The following is a 17,788-nucleotide window of genomic DNA, read 5'->3' as shown; positions in this document are numbered from 1 at the left end:
GTGTCGCTCTCACCATAGTATCTTTGCATGTTTCCACGGTGTAATTCTGCAGGATACGCATGATAACCATCTTCATGACGAGGAGAGCGTAGCGCATCCCAACACAGTTACGGGGTCCGACGCCAAAGGGCATGTAGGCGTATTGGTTCACCTCCTCCCCGCTGTCTTTACTGAACCTGCACATACAGACCACAGAGACGTTCACTTTGTCCAACAATGGAAATGACAGTGTTATTAAAAAGATCTATCATCCAGGTCATGGTATGTCTGAAACAAACCTAAAACAAAGGCACCTGGACTTGTTTGAGTTTTCTTCAAGACATTTCAACCAGGTTCAGTTACATCTGTGGTTGATGTACACCTGAAACTCACCTCCAATTAGAGGATGTTGGTCTGGATTATTTACAGACCCTGGTCATGTGAGTTCCAGGTGTGCATCACCAACAGATGCTCAGAAATAAACACTTAAACTCCTCACCAGAAATTCGAACGTCTACATTTTGACAGCTGTGTGCAGAAGTCGTGTAGCTAATGTAAAGACTGAAAGCTCATAACTGCGTCTATTTACCTCTCTGGTTTGAAAAGTTCAGGTGAGCTCCAGTAGCGTGGGTCTCTGTGTAAAATGTGCACAGGAACCCCAACAACTGTTCCTTCAGGGATGGTGAGGCCATGGATCTCCACAGTTTTTTTGGTAACCCTCTCAATCCCAGATGCGGTGGGATACAAACGCATCGCCTCAGAAATCACTTGGTCCAGGTACTGCAGACCGTTTAAATCCTCATATGAAACGGGAGCCTAGAGGCAAAAGATAAAGTAGGGGGTGAACACAAAACTAGAAATATCCAGATGAGGTCAGCTATTGGGTCTAAAGTGGCATGAAATCATATACAGAATTACTGTACCTTTTTCTGCAGACTGGCATCGATTTCATCCTGCAAGGTCTGCATCGCATCGGGGTTTGTGGCCAAACAGTAGAAGATGAAAGAGAGAGTGGCGCTGGTTGTGTCGTAGCCACCAAGGATAAATATGAAGGCCTGGGAAAGGATTTCCTGTTCAGTCAAGCCTACGACAAAAAAGGACAGTAAAAGTCTTAGGATGTCAAATTAAATATTTTATTAAAAATAACTGCACTCACGTGTAATTGGTTAATTAATTATGTTCTCTTTGGTCAGAATATCTACGCAACCAAACTCTAAAATAATCTATTGTAATTCATCATTATCTCTTCATTATCTCCCAGTGAAATCTAGAGGGGCATATAAACTCCTTCTCCTTACATACAAGGCCTTAATGGCCAAGCTCCATCTTAGCTTGAAGTTTCTACAGTCCCATAGTACCCCAATGAAATGCTTTGCTGTCAAAGTGTAGTGCAGTCTGAAAGGCAGGCACTTTTGTGACCATGAACCATCCATTAGCTGTGCTGCTATAGGCCTAGTCTGCTGATGAACCTCCCATGATGCACTGACCAACTCTCCTCTAATCCCCTCAGACTCACTATTTAAAAGGATAGTTTGGAACAACATTTGACAATGATGGGATAAATTTGTTTCCAGTCTCCAACTTTATGATTTGCCATCTAGATGAGATGTGAATCTGATGCGAATGACTTAGTGAAGGTGAAGAACAGTTTGAATGTAGACTTAGAACAGAGAAAAGCCCTAAACTCATTGTGTTACCTCACAAATTCCTGCTTGGGTGAAAACAAACCTTTACTTGGCTGTTCTTGTTCGCTCTTTATATCTGCATCTGGTATCTCTTGCTCGATCATCACCTGCAGGAAGTCTGAGCGAGTCTAGGTCCACACAGAGAACAATCACACAAACTGCCTGTTAAATGTGCTGTTAAAGCTAGGACCAATGTTAACTTCAAAATCTGTCAAAATCAAATCACTTTATTCTTCCGCTAGCAACTTAAGTCGTGGAAAGTGCCAGTGCAAGTCCAAACAACACAAATAAACAAAAAAAATACATATAGATAAATACAAATTTTAAAATGCTAAAAGTATAAAACAAATGTTAAAAAGAGAAGGACACACACACACACACACACACACACACACAAGCGAGACCAGGTCAGCTGTTCAGTAATCTGATGGATGAGGGCACGAAACTGGTCATGGTTCTCTTACTTTTAGTAGGGTAGGAGACTGTAGTGGCTATGCAGTGTGTGTGCAGTGTCTGAAGCTATTTTGAAACCTTTTTGTTTAGTTCTTCTGCTGTAAATGCTGTGAAGTGGTTCCTGTGCCAGTCCCATTGTTTTACTACTCAAGGTTATGATTTTGTTTAGTGGGTTGACCCACTAAATCATTACTGCAGGAGGGATTGCTCTTTTGGGTACTTTTTGGTACTGGATAGATGATTGATCATTTCCATTGGGTTGAGATGGAGTGTTCTGCCAGTTGGCTGCAGCAGGACTTTAGCAGCTGACCGGAGATCTGATCAGGTCCTGGCACTTTGTTGGGTTTTGTCCTTTTCAGCATGAGTTCACCTCTTCTGGCTGCAGCTCCAGGGTTGCTTTGGTGGGTAACCTAGAGGTGAGCTTGACCAACAACTCCTTCCTCTCCTGTGAGTAGTCAGACTGGTCAAATCTGCAATAGAACTGACTGCGGGAACATTACATACGAGATTTATGTACTATTATCCCTATGGTTGTTGTTGGAAATGCCGGCCCGCCGCATGAACGACTCTTGTTTATTATATGGGGTAATAGGTCAACCGGAAAACCATAGACATTAATACGTAGAAGCCCTAAAGAACGCTGAACGGCGTTCCTACGTCACCGCCATCTTTGTGGAGTCAGGAATTAATGTATTATTGTGTATGCGGAAAACGGCCATATTAAGGTGGTATTATCCCGCTGAAAAGACACGTATCGCCACCTAATGTGGAGGAGGAGAACAGTTATTCGATTTTCTTGTGCTGCATGTAAACTGGGACAAGGACTGTAGTCAGAAAGTCGAATTTTGACCATAGCTCAATTAAGGTCTGCTGTTTTGATGGGATCAGCAGTCTGCAGTTTTGAACTGTTACTGGGAAGGCCAGCCAGTGCTTTGACACCACGCCAGGCGTCTCTGGCTTTGCCTTCCTGTTTTTCGACTCTCTCCTTGTAGTTTCTCTTTGCTGCTTTTATTTCTTTATTTAATCTGTTCTGAATGTGTTTTGACTCAATTATGTTTCCTGATTTGAATGCTATTTTCTTTTCATTCAGAGTTTTTTTCAAGGCTTTTGTGATCCAAGGTTTATTGTTGGAGAATACTTTAACAGCTTAGCTGAACACAAAGACAGGAAACAAACTGTTTGCCTGATTTCCACATTCTGTCTTGTTCAGTCTGTACAAAGGGTAGGATAACAAGAGTGGTAACTAGTGTTAAGAGTGGTTCATATGTTGCACAAGAATATTGTTTCTTAGTTGGTGTTGTGTCACATTCTGTGACCCATCTGTGACCTGATTAAAAAAGTTAACTAGGTTTTATGGCCACTGCAAACAGGTTTAACTCATGACATTATTTTGTGATACCTGCCTCTGTAAAAATTAGTTAGAGTACTCAAACTACAGTACAGAACTTTGGTACACCTGAGTGTACTTGACTGACTCTGTGAACAAACAACATGAAAAAGGCCTAAAGATTACTAATGAAAGGACTCATCAGCTCTTTAATTTATACTGTATTCTAGCAAAATACGTGAATTTATCTGTGTTTGAGAAAGACTGATAAAAATTACTATTCTGGCTAAAATTATTCCCTGGGCTGCAGAATTTAGTACAAAACTGGATGAAACTGGATTACATGTGTCAAGTGAGTGGAGATCTGGGGCAAACAGCCCCCTGAAGCAGAGGCACTGTGTGTCTTTAGTTTAACCAAATTTAAAGACATTTGAACTGTGTTGACTTACAATGTTGATACTGGGTAGCAATGAAGTTCATAAAGTGAATAATGGTTAAGAAATCTATCTTGTGGTTTAGCAAAGATGCAATGTAATAAAAACATGAAAGATCTGACTGAAATATGACCAAATTGCTGAACACTGATTAATATGTCATGAGTGTAAGACCCTTATTGTTTAGAAAGGTGATTACTGTCTATTTCAACTGTGAAAATGTTGTGTTGCTGTATTTTAAAACAAAAACACTAACTTTAAGTTTTATCACATACCAGGCACTGCCAGTCTTAGACGATTAAAAGAAAGGATTGGAGTGAGACAACCAACAAGGCGCACACTTCATATCTCCTCTCATCCAACTGGCCCGATGTAAATGAGGCTAATGAATTACGGGTAAATCCCACCACCCAACCAGCTCCGCAAAAGAAGAAATTGGAAAAAGTGGGAGACTGGATTTTGAGGTAAGAATTTTAGTGATATAGTCTGTTAAATACTGCAGTATTTCAGGTTTTATATTGTTGTAGAAATGGATATATAAAACAACTGGAGACTCTTATTGTAATTCGGAATTAACCATAGCAAGTGGCTTCAAAAGACTTCATGTGAAACTAATGTTAGCAAGTAAAATACTCGATTAAAATTGAATTTCAAGCAAAAATGTACAATTGGCTGTCGTTTAAAGTAAGCAGAGATGTGTTTTTTCCTGTACGTAACGTCAGCTTGGGGAGCTAACTTCGGTTAGCCGTTAGCTAAGACCGTTAGCAAGGGACGTTAGCTGTCGGCCATGAACTGGTCTGCTTATAGAAATAAGGCAGCTTTTTGCAAACAAGAGTAGTCTTTGTTGGTGCAATATTAATTCTTGTAAGTAAAGTCGATTTACTTTTGCAGATGATGTCAACTTCCATCCAATTCTCTCTAAGAGTGAGAAATGTACAATCTTACTTACAGATTCCCCAGACTGATGCTGCTCTTTAAATTTCTTGACCAGGCGATAGAAAAAATCCACACTGGGTCTGGGAAAAGTTTCCACTTTAAGCAACTGTAGCAGACGATCGGCAAAGGGAATTATCACTGGAAGGAGAACAAGCAAGCAAAAGCAGTCACTAAAGAAAATCCTTAGGTGCTAAACTGATCTCTGAATACAACCGGTGAAACGATGGATATACTTGTTAATAAAAAGGGCCAAAAGCTGACGTTAAAAATCTTCTGTATATGAACTTTAACAGGGTCTTCTGGATTGCTGATGGAGTCTATCTCCACACTGAAAGACGCACTGGTCACTACGTCCAAACTGTAAGGTCCCACAAACCTATGGCGGGTGGCAAAGAGACGGCATTGAATTAAATTGTAGTTTATTTATATTCATTTATTTTACGAGAAACAATGCAAAGAAGTGACGGCACGTAACATTGACAACGTACTCTTTGACATCGATGGGCTCATCCAAATTTGTCTTTTCCAGTTTTTCAATAAGTCGGTCTGCGTAGCGGGCAACAATAGGAAAAACCTACAAAAACAAGGATTATTAGGTTTTCACAAGAGTGAAGGGTGTAATGTTGATAATGTGCTGCATATGCAGATATTTTTTTTTATCATTGCCCATTCTAGCATCACATTTGCGTGCCTTAGTCTTGCCAACGCTTTACAGGGGAAAAATGTTATTTTCAGTGGACCACTATCTGCAGGAAATGTTTCAAAGAAGGCTGAAGTGCTTCCTTGCTTGTTCGGGTATGTCTCAATTTTGTCTATGGGAAATATGAGGGAGAAGTGGTGAGTGAACTCAGTCATGACACTGACCATTTTCAGTCTCCCACTGGTGAAGCACGGAGATAGTGTGCTCCGAATCCGTTTCCATTTCTCGTCTTTCACTGCTGTGATTGCATCGTCAAAAGGTCCACCTGTAATGCCAAAATCCTGAGAACAGAAGACATTTCTTAGACTGGACGACAATGGAAGTCAGCTCCAATAACGTGAATTCATACAACAACATTGTTTCTGTCTGCGTTGTATGCTCACTAGTGACTAGACATGGAGACGCAAAACATGAAACATTTTGAAATACTGTGGATTCCATTGCAGGATATCATGCTCAAACTCGTGGGGATCATTTGGGTGGAAATGTCCCATTAGGTACTTTGTCACACCGGTTCAGCAATGCCGCCACGCGTCCCCGGTTGTGTCGTTCCCAGGAAGCCAATCATTACCAGTTGCTTTGCGCCTGTCCAAAAATAAAACTTTTCTGGCAAGAGATCTTCATAGAACTAGTGACTATATTTGGAAGGGACGTTACATTTAATTGGGATGAACTTCGTTTTGTGTTTATACGGTCAGCTACTGTAAGTAATAAAATAGTATTAAAATACTTACATGACATCATGTAAATGTACATGGTACAAATAACAACAATAAATGCACAGCAAAGTACAACAATAACCTGGTGAAGAGGGTTGGTGCTGTACTCCAGGATTATTAATGCTGTCTATATCCATGTTGTCTACACTATGACTGTATCATATATCACCTATTCTCATGTCATTCTATGTCTTTTTTATTTATATAGCACATTTAAAAAGCCGTTGCCGACCAAATTTCTGAACAGGATGAAATAATCAACAACAATAAAAACAATAAAAGCTAAACAGTAAAACACTGTCAAGTGGACTTTACTGTCAATTCTGACATGCGCAACACAACAGGATTGAAATTACCTTCCTCAAAGTCCTACGGTGCAGCAGGTGCAACGTTGAGAATATATAAAATATAAAACAATATATTGTGTATATACAAAGTAGACTAAAGACAAACATGACATAGTGCATGACATTATACATAAAGTGACTGATGCAACCCTGAGGTGACTAGTGCATAAAAGAATGGGTGGAGTGAATGAGTTCACATACACACTACTGCTTTGTTACAGTCTTAGCATTGCTTTATTTTTACTGAGCTTTCCAAGACATGATGCTGCTAAATAAACCTCCAAAATGTTTCTCTCGTTGGACGTTTGCTTCTCAGTTTAACTATCCACTGCAAAACAAGGAGAACTAATAATCCTAAAAAGACACGCCCCGAACTATTCTGACATTTAAACGCCACAAATATTCACAACAGATCAAAGTTGTTTTCACTAAAACCATTGGCTTGCTAAACATTTTTTTTCTCATCTTTTTCTCCAGTTGCCTCAGAAGCTGAGTGTGAATTCTGGTGTAATCCAAGACTATATGACTCTTCATATGAACTACAACAAGTACAAATCCAATGGGCTTGTTTTGAACATTGAACATTTATATTTCATTGTGTAGCCTTGATCTGTTCCAGGGGATATACTATGATATCTCTTAATTGCAAACAAAAGAAAACCTGGTTTGTTGCTTGCGCCTGCGTCTGATGTTAAGCATTACAGAGGACTTTCCAGAGTTGCATAATTTGACAGAGAATTACACAGCATTATAGAAACACCACTGGTCATTGTCATTATGAACTGAATTTGCATAGGCAAAAGAGGAGTCTCTTACCCTGCGGTTGGTGAACACAGAGTAGCACTCCTTCACAAACACGGTTTTAATAATTTCAATGTCTGTCACCATTAAAATGGGAGTTCGTCCGTCGAAAGTCCTGCACAAACACAGCATCACAAAGCAAAGTCTGAGCTGCAGCTCATATGTTTTATAAAACAACCGACAATTTAAAATCTGTTGGTTAAAGTCTCTAATTCTTTTTTTTTGTATCAGGACATTTATTTATTTATTTTATTTTACAATTAAAACTGCTAATCATGAATTCTATTTGCATTATTACAAACTGGGATACAGAGATACAAAATAACTTGTACTTGAACGTAATGTTTCTAAATTATCTACTACATACATTGCAATTACATGTTACACTTACAAATCCCAAAGACTTGATGTGGAATATGGCAAATTCTTCTATTCTTCAATTACAAATATGATTTCTATCGTATTTAATGTTTCATTACTCCATTTTATATCATGTGTGCTACAGTTTTTAAACCGTCTGCTACTGCAATGCTGCAAAGTTCCCCGTTGTAGGATATATAAAGGATTACCTCACCTAAAACAGGTACAGCCTAGTTACTGTTTTATTTTCTCTTTGAAAAACTGCATTGAAATGCATCAGCAGAGCTTGTTCTTAATCTTTGGACCATGATACTAGTATCCACTTCCACCACTTCCACTCCACTCTGCACTGCTCACACACTGATTCATCACTGATCTGCTACTAATTTTAATTATTGTTAATGCCTTTAATTAATTAAAGTAATTAAAAAAAAAAAGGAGAATGTGGAAAAACAACTCACCCCCAAACATCCCCATACTTGGCGTGGCACTTGCGCTCAAAATACATTCCCTACAAGAAATCATAGACAAAATGAGAAACAGGTACACTCGGGGTGCATAGATACGTTTATTAATCAGCACATTAAAAACACCATCATCTCCTCATCTCAATTATATAATCCTGAATGGCTGTCAAAGATTTGTGTGTCTACCTTTTTAATATGGTGCATTGTTCCAATAAAAGGCAGAGGCATCGGTCCAGGTACCCCCATCTTTCTGAAAACCCTGAATGGCCATACCCCATACCTGTGTCACATGAAGAGTTTATTTGACAATCATTAATGCAGGGTAACAAATCCTTACCAGTACTTTGTTGATCAGAGAAATAGGTGTGTAATATTCACAGTAGTAACAGAGTGAAAAAGAGAGCCAACAAAGTCCAGGTGGTCGGGGAGAACAAGGAGAAAAACATTTCTGCTTTACGCCGAGACAAGAGCTGGTCAAATAAGGAAGTGGACTGAAAATAAAAGTGAGGTAAAGTGGGCGGTAGGAGGAGTCTATGACGCTATGGAGGACCAACTCTGCCATAATTAAAAACAAATGAATAAGTAAATATGTACAAATATATTCCATAAATGAATAAATAAATCAATTGATACCTAAATATATATGCCATAAATAATGAAATAAATACCTAAATATATGTTATAAATGCTATTTATTTATTTATTTATGCACGCACTTCGCACGTTGCAGACCTGCACTCTGAGGTCTCCTCCACTGTGAGGACTGGAAGGACGTCTTTCTACCGTGTCCCAAGTGGTGTAGAGACGAGTGTGGAGACAGGATAAATTAAACTAACTTCTTTTTGTCATACAACACAAACATTCACAAGCGTTCCGTTGTCCACTGTATAACACCCATAACGTTATATTAGTCTCTGCTCTGCAATTCAGATTTTTTGTGTTTTTACTTTGTTTTCTCCTGTAACAGAGGCTGTCTGTCACGTTACTAGGTCGTCAGTAATTCACATTGAATACACAAAGTTAAGTTAATTTAAAAACTCATGCAGCGAAAACACAAGTTAAGGTGATAATGCAAACAATATTAAGCAATTATTAAATGAAATATGATGACAAACTACTGCAGAAATGGCTGGAAAGAAGCAACTGGGTAAAGAAACAAGAATAGACTACAGTTTTGTACATTGAAGAAAGAAGGGTACACTGAAAGAGAAATTGCAAAGCATCTGGATAGACAGAGGATAGATATGCTATGGTCACCAATAAAAGCGATTGGTGAAAAAAAGCACCAAAAATAAGGGAAGAAATCAACATGACAAGGTCAAAACCCATATCTCTGACAACTGTGAAAGGACTGGTGAATGTCTTAAAGCACCATGTGTAACAAACACAGTAAAGCAAGGAGGTGTTGTTTTTGTGTGCAGTTAAGTTGTTTTCATGTTATTACTGGCAATCGAGGCTTTTTCTGTGACTCATTGTGCCGGAGATTGACCCTCAGTGAAACCTTTGATCACCTCTGTGGCAAGATAACGAGCCAGGGACTTGCCTGATAAAGGTTATTACCATTACGTACCCCTTTACGATGACATCACTTCTCTAAAACAACAGAGGATGAATTTGTTTCTGTAACCTTTTAAGGATGTATGAGAGGAAGACAGGAACCATAAAACAAACAGCAACTGTCTTTCTTTGGTAAAACCTGAGCTGAGAAACTGAGTCTTTGCGTTAGAGGGCCAGTGGGGCACGGCCCCGCCAGAGGGCGCTGTTGTGCAGAGGAGGATTATATGCTTTTCTAAGTTTTCTAAGTTAATAATAAATAAAAATTTGCCCCCTGTTAATTGTCTGCAATTTTTTTTCTGATGAACACAATTTCCTCTGAAGACCCTTTTTGGGTAGTGTAGTTGTGTGTGAATAGTTTGTTGTGCCTGATGCTGCATCTCTGTTCCAGCTTAGTGGGGCACAGCTGAGATGGCCCAGGCCTGCTGTGTTGATGAACTGCTGCGCATAGTGCACGCTTCAGTTTGGGCCCCAGAACAGTGGAGTGTCTCCAGTTAACAAAAACAGAAAATTATGGGAGCAGAAGATTAAAAGGAAGAAATTTACATAGGAAAAACAAAGTCCTGCCGTCATTACACCCAACACCGCTTTACAAATGAATGTAGTTTGAAGTTAACCAAGCCTTATGCTAGCCTTACACTAGCTAGTTATCTAGACTAAAGTTTTAGAAAATTAACAGCTACTGTCATATATACTAAGAAACCATGTGTACATGTAATTTATGTCGAAATTTAATTGACACGTAACTCGGTTACTACTAAATTATTATGGCTAGTGTGCTAACGGTATGATGTTGATACTAATGATAATACTACATAACAGTAAGACTAGTTTAATTTTCACTATTTCTGAGTGTCTTTGTACTAATTTCAAACTTTTAACAGCGATGGATGAACAGAGACTGAGGAGAAGGTAAACACAGCTCTGTGACTGATGAGGCGATTGGGCCACAAAGCATTTTACAGAATCATTTAAGATATTTAAAGTAAGTAGATGCTGGGATACTTAGTGAGGGTCTTTTACATATTGACAAACGTTGGCAATAACATTTATAGGCCTGTTAATGGTGAAAATAAGTCATTTATTTCAACGTAGCACATCTGCCTAATGGGGTTACACTGTAGAATCTTCCCTCCGATGTATCCAACATGGCGCCCATGATTTGAGTTGGCCAGACTCTCTCTAATTTACGGCTCTGGATAATATATGTTTTGGTGGTTAGCACTGATACCTCCCAGCAAGAAGGGGTGGCGTTTGCATGTTATGTGGATTTTCTCCGGGTGGTCCAGCTACTGTGTTTTTGTTGTGAGGTCATTTGTTATGGTATTTCTGGATTGCACTGTAATATTTTCCTTCATGGCCCCACCAGAATTTCAAAAAACCAAAATCGCCACTGATCTACATGCACGCTCTGATAAAGACAAGGAGCATTAAAGTGTTGTGGTGACAACGTAATTTGTGCACGAATTCTTTAAAACATTAGTACTGAGGGAGAGCAAGCACCGGTTGCATGTACAACTGTAGACGATACACTTATGGCAGAGATACACACTGAGCCACTTTTAGAAACGTATTTCTCCTTGAGCGTCGCAATTTTCTGCACGTTACAAAATTAGGAACTGAGGACTGAGAGCGGCGCTGATTTTACTAGATAAAATAGATTGTATTAAATTGCACTTGTTGTGTAGAACGAAGCCCTCTGAGACTGAAATGTTATTAAGAGGCATTTGTCACGAGCCTGGTTTTTGTATTCCGTCTCTCCCTCTGACTCTAATTGTTCTCACCTGGGCAGGAGACTGGTAGGAGCACCTGGACCAGCTGTGGCAGATCACTCATCAGCTCACTTTACAAGGATTTCCGTGGCTTCCCTCCAGTGCCAGATAATTCTGCAGTTCTAGTTCTGTGCCAGCACAAGAGTCGCTTCTTGTGTGTGGTAAGTTTGACTCGTCTCCTGTGTCTTTTATCCTTGTTAGTGCCTCTGAGAGAGATAGAGACAGTTTCCTGCCTTAGCGGCTAATTTTGTGTTTTCCTTCCCTGGAGTTTCCAGCTTCTTCTGTTTGTTTTCCCCTCTATAGTTTTTAATAAACTCATATTATTGACTTTCATATGAGCCTCATAGTCTCTTGCATTCTGGGTCCAATCCCCAGCTGCACAGCCATCACAGCATTGTGATTGGAAATACTGCACCAGTGGATAAGCAGCTAAGAGCATGGAGCTTCAAAAGACTTTTTTTTACACAGTAGTGTGTACAGTTGGTGCAGTGGACTGCAGCCTGGGGTAAAAAACAAAACTCTAAGTCCAGGTTTTTTTTTTTTTTTTTTTTTTTTTTTTTGTCAGTTCTCATTTTTGAGAATTAAATATTATTTTTAAACCTAAATGAAATATTTTTTTTTTTTAACTTTACAGGTAATTGTGTTATACATATTTTATAGTATAGAGTATGACTGTATATATTGTGAATATTTAGGTGATTTAGTTGTATTCAACTTGTTGATATAAAGAGAAATGTAAACTTTTTTTTTTTTTTATTATTTTTATTTTGCAAACAGGTAGCGGATGAAGAGACGTCCGCAGCAGTGCAGATACCTAAGACAGGGAATCGATCCCTTGCCCTCTAGCTGTCAGGTGGTACTGGTGTCCATCGAGATGATGATGATGATGCGAGCTCCAGCAGAGGAAAAGTTAAACCCACAAACAGCCAGGAACAGGAAGTGTCCCCACATTTAGGTAACACCCCTCCTCCACTGAGTGGCAGCGATCAGCTGAAGGGAAGGTGAGGGAAGTAGGTAACCTCCTGCTAGAGCTCTGTGTTGGATTCATTTAGGAAGATAAGAATTAATTATTCCCCAATAAATGATAGATGCTTGCAGAAATAATATAAATATATACAGTAAATGTGTACAAAAATATTTACAGATGTAGATATTCAGCTTTAACACACCAGCCCTGTGGGGCAGCTGTACACAGCTGTAAACTCTGCAAAGAACTTTGTGATGGGGCCAGGTTCCTCGGATTGTAGAAGTCAAACTTTTTGTTTTTAATTATTCAAGTGAAGCTCTCACAACTGATGTGCACTGTGTGCATATTTTAAGGGTGTGAGAGCGACTTCTACCTGTGAGGACCAGGGATGCAGTGATATAAACTATGATGCTGATTGTATAACTATATCATGGACTATTTCTGTACATGTCAGTATTTACACCACAAAACATGGTGGATTTCTGTACTACAGAATCTGAAGAAGCCTAACCTACATCAAACATATCGTGATTCCTAATACCAGAGTAAAATAGTTACAGAAGCATGAGCACCTCAACAGAAGATGCTCGGAGAAGATCCACAGCTTTCTCTTCAAATGTAAACACTAACCAATGATCGGCTAGTTATATATATTTTTTTTTCTACTAATTAATCAAAATGAAAATTGTAAAACACCTGTTTTAGCAAGAATATTTGACAAGAATTCTTAAAAAAGAGCAGCACAGTGAAATCATAGAAATACTGGTGAGGTACAATTCTCATTAGTCCTAACATCATTACTTATAACATTTAAACGTAGACTAGGTCAGTTGATTTTTATAGCAAAGGGTAGTGGTGATTATTAAATTAAAAACGTTCGCATCAAAATCTTCATGGTGGTTTACTATCCATTCCAGTGATATTAGTCAGCCCAGGGATCTGCAAAAGCACAAACAGGAAAGAACATATCAGACCGATGGAGTAGATGAAATGTTCTGTTATTACAGAGGACAGTTTTAGAAATCAGCTGATTCCTTTACGTGAACTCCAGATCTACTTGGTGTCATGTTTGGAACATTTAAACTGAAATTTCATGATGTTAATCAGCAACAGTTAGTGTGGTTATGGCTGCGACACGGTTGATCTTTATTATAACTAAACAAACATTCACACACAGTGGTTAAGTTTCCAGCCTTATCATATCTTAGCAACCGTAACTAGGCTCAGTGGCTCAGTCAAGCTCTAGTTTATTTTATGTCCGTCTGCAGCAGCAGGTCAGACTGTTGGATCTGTAGGAAGACGTCTTTGAAGCTGCTACTTTAAACATCTATGTTGTCTCGGATGAAACGCTAGAAGTCTGTTTGAGCAATACAAAAATTACTACTCCTTTTATTATTTTTGAAATACGGCTGAGGAACTATGACTTCTAATACTTTTTAAGTTTTAATATTAACTTTATGCAAGAGTTTGGGCCATTTACATTGTCAGCTACCTTTATAATATTCTGTTTGAACACAGTTATGTCTTCAGACTCAGTCTGTTGCCATAATGTGTAAAGTGTTCTTGATTTAAAGTTCAGTGTTACCAGTTATTAAGCTCTGATCTACTACAGCCAAGACTGAAACAGTTCACAGCTCCTCTGAGCTACTTACACTGACGTCTGTAAACCACCTCCAGGTACTTGTGCCTCCACGCGGGTCCCCAAACAAAGAGTTTCTTGCTGTGACAGCATAGCTGCTGTTTCCCATCACAGCTGTGGGTTCAGATTAATACAAATCAGCACCGGCCTCAGTGGAAAATATGGGTGACGTTTGATAATGAGTATCTGTACCTTTCAGCAGCTCTTGTTGTGGGCTTTGAGCAGTCGTCATAGCGTAATCAGACAAATATCACCTGCCCGTCTTCTGACACAGAGGAAATGTGAAACAATCAGGTGCAAAAACTTCATTATTGAATAATAAAAATATATAAAAAAAGATTGAAACACTTTTGTATGGACCATCAAAATAACAGACATCACATTAGACACTGGGCAGGTTCATGTGAAGCTCTGGTTCACTTTTACATTCACAAAACACACTGACTTGCTGGGAAGCAGGCGTAGGTGGTGTCCTGGTATTTGTAGATGCCACAGCAGGGATCAGAAGTACGGACGACGTCGATGTTTATTTCACACACGCACTCTCTCTTCCCATCACATCTGCGGGGACACATTCATCCACTACTGTTAGACATTCAAACTGGTATTTCAACATCCTGACAAAAGAAGGCCTCAAGACCACTATTCAGGAGAAAAACCTGGACACAGTGGAGTTTGTTAGAGTTTTTTGCAGCCAGTCCACAGTGGATCCGCTGCTCCACAGTCTCTACCTTATCTTTTCTTGAAGACATCCAGAGTTCCCTGCTGAGAGCACTTAGTGTCAGTGCGCTGCCCTGCCCTCTCTGCAGATCTCTTTGTCTGCACGTCCATGTAGTAGTGACTGCACAACGTTCACTCCGCTCTCTATCGGATAGACAAGAAGTTAAAGCACCTACAACAGAGAAAAGATGAGAGAAGCAGCCAGAAATACAAAAACATAAACACGCTTTACTTGCATTCAGATTTTCTTTTCTTGCATTTTCCTGGTTTACAGTAACCGTTTCCAAATGCAAATGACACACTGGGAGTAGAGTCTCAGACATTTTACCTGCAACTGATGAAATAAAAGGAGTTTACTGTACAATCACATTTGAGCCCCTAAAGTAAGTGAGTAAAGACGGTTATAATTCCTACACTTTTCCTTCAATATGGATGTGAAGACCCTTAAAGTTTAACTTTGCACATGTATATATTGTATAATTTTAGGTTCAATGTTTTCTAATAAAATAGCTAAAGTTAGGAAGTAAATATGACAGTATTCAAAGATACTGGATATAGACCGATTGTATTTTCAAATTTTAACAGGTTCAAAGGTTTACGGCACAACTTCTCAATCTGACTGAAAATTCTGATCTGGTGACTCTGGTGATACACAAGACATTTTATTCAGATTATTGGTAAAATACCAGTGTATAGTGTTGTTAGTAGTATTTGGACAGTGGCGGGTGTGTGTTCAGTTGTTCAGTCATACCACAGCTCAGACATTGCCGATGTCAGGGCAGGTGACCACTCTTTCTGTGGATAGTGAGGTGACAATGTAGCGAAATACATGTTGGGCACTGGAAAAGCCTGAAATGAAATTTTTTTTTTTTTTTTTTTTAGAATTGATGAATATTAGTCAAATAAATATGATATATTTGGTATCATTGATACCAAAAGCAAAGCTCACAAAAAGGATGTTGGAGCTGCATCAGGAAACAGACTAAAGCAAGTACAGGTCACATTATATCAGTGCAGTTTTTTTTAGACTGCTTGTTTTGACATTGAAGGTTAGAAAGTTTTGGCAAAAGGTCTTGACTCTTAACTTGAACATTTATGCAACCAGACTTCATAACGTTCAGGATACTTAAATATGCCAAAACATTTCACAAGATTAAATTACAAGTTTACGAAGTGCTAGACTTCTTAAATGTGCCACAAAGTTAATCAAAACTCCAAATTCAACATTCTGCTCAAAGTAGAATTTCCAGAAGTGTATTAAATTAATTAGAGGAAATGAGATATTTTAGACACTTACCAAACAACATCCAGGAGCAGTCGAAAGGCTGGACACACCGTCTTATGAAACAGGATTTCTTTGTCGTTTTCTCCACTGTAGAGTCACACTTAAGACATTGAAACTATCAAGGAAAACATGGAATTCTGCAGAAAACAAATGTGTCAAACAAAGCAAACCAAAGCGGCTTAAACTACGCCCCAACTCCAAATAAGATTCCACATGGGGAACTCCTCTTAGCCATGGAGTTAGCTTGTGAAAAAATACAGGACCAAGGTGAAAAAGCAGCACTACGAAAGGAAGTAGCAGGCATCCTCAAAACAACCAAATGACCACCCAGCAACATCGACAAAAAGGAGGCAAGGGCCGTTCACACACTAAAAAACAATACGGGCGTAACAATTCCCCCGGCAGACAAAGGCAGAACCACAGTCTTACTGGACACATAACATTATGAACGACACATGCAAGACATGCTCCAATATGGAAACACTCGTGAAGTCCTGAAAAAAGATCCCACGGAAGAAAAAGAACCAAACGTAAAATGCTACTGAAACCACTTCTGAGTACATGAACCAGGAGCTCCGCTAAGACCAAAGCGGAAAAAAGACAGAGGAAAACAACAGGCATTGACCGTACACATGAAACTGGCAATAATGGGCCACTGCAAATGGGAAAATCACATCGTGGACTGGAAAAAGGCCAAAGTCAACCAGAGAACCAAAGAACAACAGGCACCAACGCTGGATTATGGAAGCTCTGAACCGGGACAAGGAGGCTTTTTTTTTCTGCTCTCACACACCTGGAGGCGGGCCAACAGCAAGGGGCGGGGTCAACCTGTCAAGAGTCGGTAACCGGTTGACACCGCCTCTGATAACATCAGCTGATTTACACAAAAGAAAGTGTAAAAGAGCTACAGGAACAGAACTACAAACTAAGCACTGATGAAAACAAGAAAGTGAACTACTTAGTGAAAAGATTTTTTGTTGTTTTTTTCAAAGAGATGAAGAAAAAGGTGAGAGGGTAAAGTTTACCTACAAACTAATGAAAAACAGAAAGTGAACTAAAAACCGAACCGAACTTAGGACTACAACTAACTGTACAAGTGTCGTAGTGAGGACCAGCTTGGCTTTTAAGTCAGGGGAGTGAAGCGGTTTTATCAAATTGAGGTCAGTTTTGGGGAAATGGTATAATTAGATTTAGGTTAGGATTAGGGCTGGGTATATCCTTACTGGTGGTCAAATTCAGAATAAGGAGTTAAAGAATGCAACACATCAATGAATGTCCTCACAAAGACAACAGAGTGTGTGTGAGTGTGTGTCTGTGTGTTTGTGTGTGTGGTACTATGACAGCTGCAGGCTGGTCCAGCTGTGGAGGGCAGCATCTGGCCTGTTTCCTGCAGGAAGCTCACATCTCCACGCCGAATGGAGAGTCGGTCAACCACGGCATAAACATGCCCACCACTGAATTAAGAGCAGCGAGTGGCAGACCACGGCGGTGATGCGGGAAGTCTACGTCCACCTGGAGGAGGAGAGGGGAGGAGAACACAGTTTCAGACTGGTTCAGTGATGCAATAGTGTGGGACACATGTGTGACGACCTTAGAGCGGAGACAGAGCGATACTGCTCAACGAAAAACGAAAAGCCAACACT

The 17,788-nt window shown here is 39.5% G+C and overlaps 1 protein-coding gene and 2 long non-coding RNA genes across 3 annotated transcripts in view; 1 reads left to right on the top strand and 2 right to left on the bottom strand.

The window, feature by feature from the left end:
• The window catches only part of LOC125018447 (cytochrome P450 3A27-like), a 9,762-nt gene extending 1,077 nt beyond the window's left edge, over positions 1–8,685 (bottom strand). The window contains exons 1-12 of the mRNA XM_047602350.1: positions 8,587–8,685; positions 8,395–8,488; positions 8,203–8,252; positions 7,397–7,496; positions 5,679–5,795; positions 5,303–5,388; positions 5,048–5,190; positions 4,828–4,952; positions 1,708–1,792; positions 903–1,063; positions 569–795; positions 14–176 (exon numbers count right to left, since the gene is read on the bottom strand). Of these exons, the coding sequence (XP_047458306.1) occupies positions 14–176; positions 569–795; positions 903–1,063; positions 1,708–1,792; positions 4,828–4,952; positions 5,048–5,190; positions 5,303–5,388; positions 5,679–5,795; positions 7,397–7,496; positions 8,203–8,252; positions 8,395–8,488; positions 8,587–8,654 (1,419 nt within the window). The 5' untranslated portion in view covers positions 8,655–8,685. The remainder of the gene's footprint in view (positions 1–13; positions 177–568; positions 796–902; positions 1,064–1,707; positions 1,793–4,827; positions 4,953–5,047; positions 5,191–5,302; positions 5,389–5,678; positions 5,796–7,396; positions 7,497–8,202; positions 8,253–8,394; positions 8,489–8,586) is intronic.
• On the top strand, positions 1,765–12,454 carry LOC125018450. Its single transcript, XR_007113944.1, has 3 exons — positions 1,765–4,342; positions 11,555–11,695; positions 12,312–12,454. It is a non-coding gene; the product is annotated as an uncharacterized LOC125018450 (long non-coding RNA).
• On the bottom strand, positions 12,253–17,788 carry LOC125018449. Its single transcript, XR_007113943.1, has 8 exons — positions 16,158–17,788; positions 15,612–15,709; positions 15,093–15,194; positions 14,872–15,004; positions 14,586–14,701; positions 14,333–14,405; positions 14,154–14,254; positions 12,253–13,440 (listed from the first exon to the last, which is right to left on the bottom strand). It is a non-coding gene; the product is annotated as an uncharacterized LOC125018449 (long non-coding RNA).

This window comes from Mugil cephalus, chromosome 13 (genome assembly GCF_022458985.1).
Source record: "Mugil cephalus isolate CIBA_MC_2020 chromosome 13, CIBA_Mcephalus_1.1, whole genome shotgun sequence".
Lineage (NCBI taxonomy): Eukaryota > Metazoa > Chordata > Actinopteri > Mugiliformes > Mugilidae > Mugil > Mugil cephalus.
The sequence above is the reverse complement of the archived record's forward strand: the minus strand, read 5'-3'. Positions and strand labels throughout refer to the sequence as shown.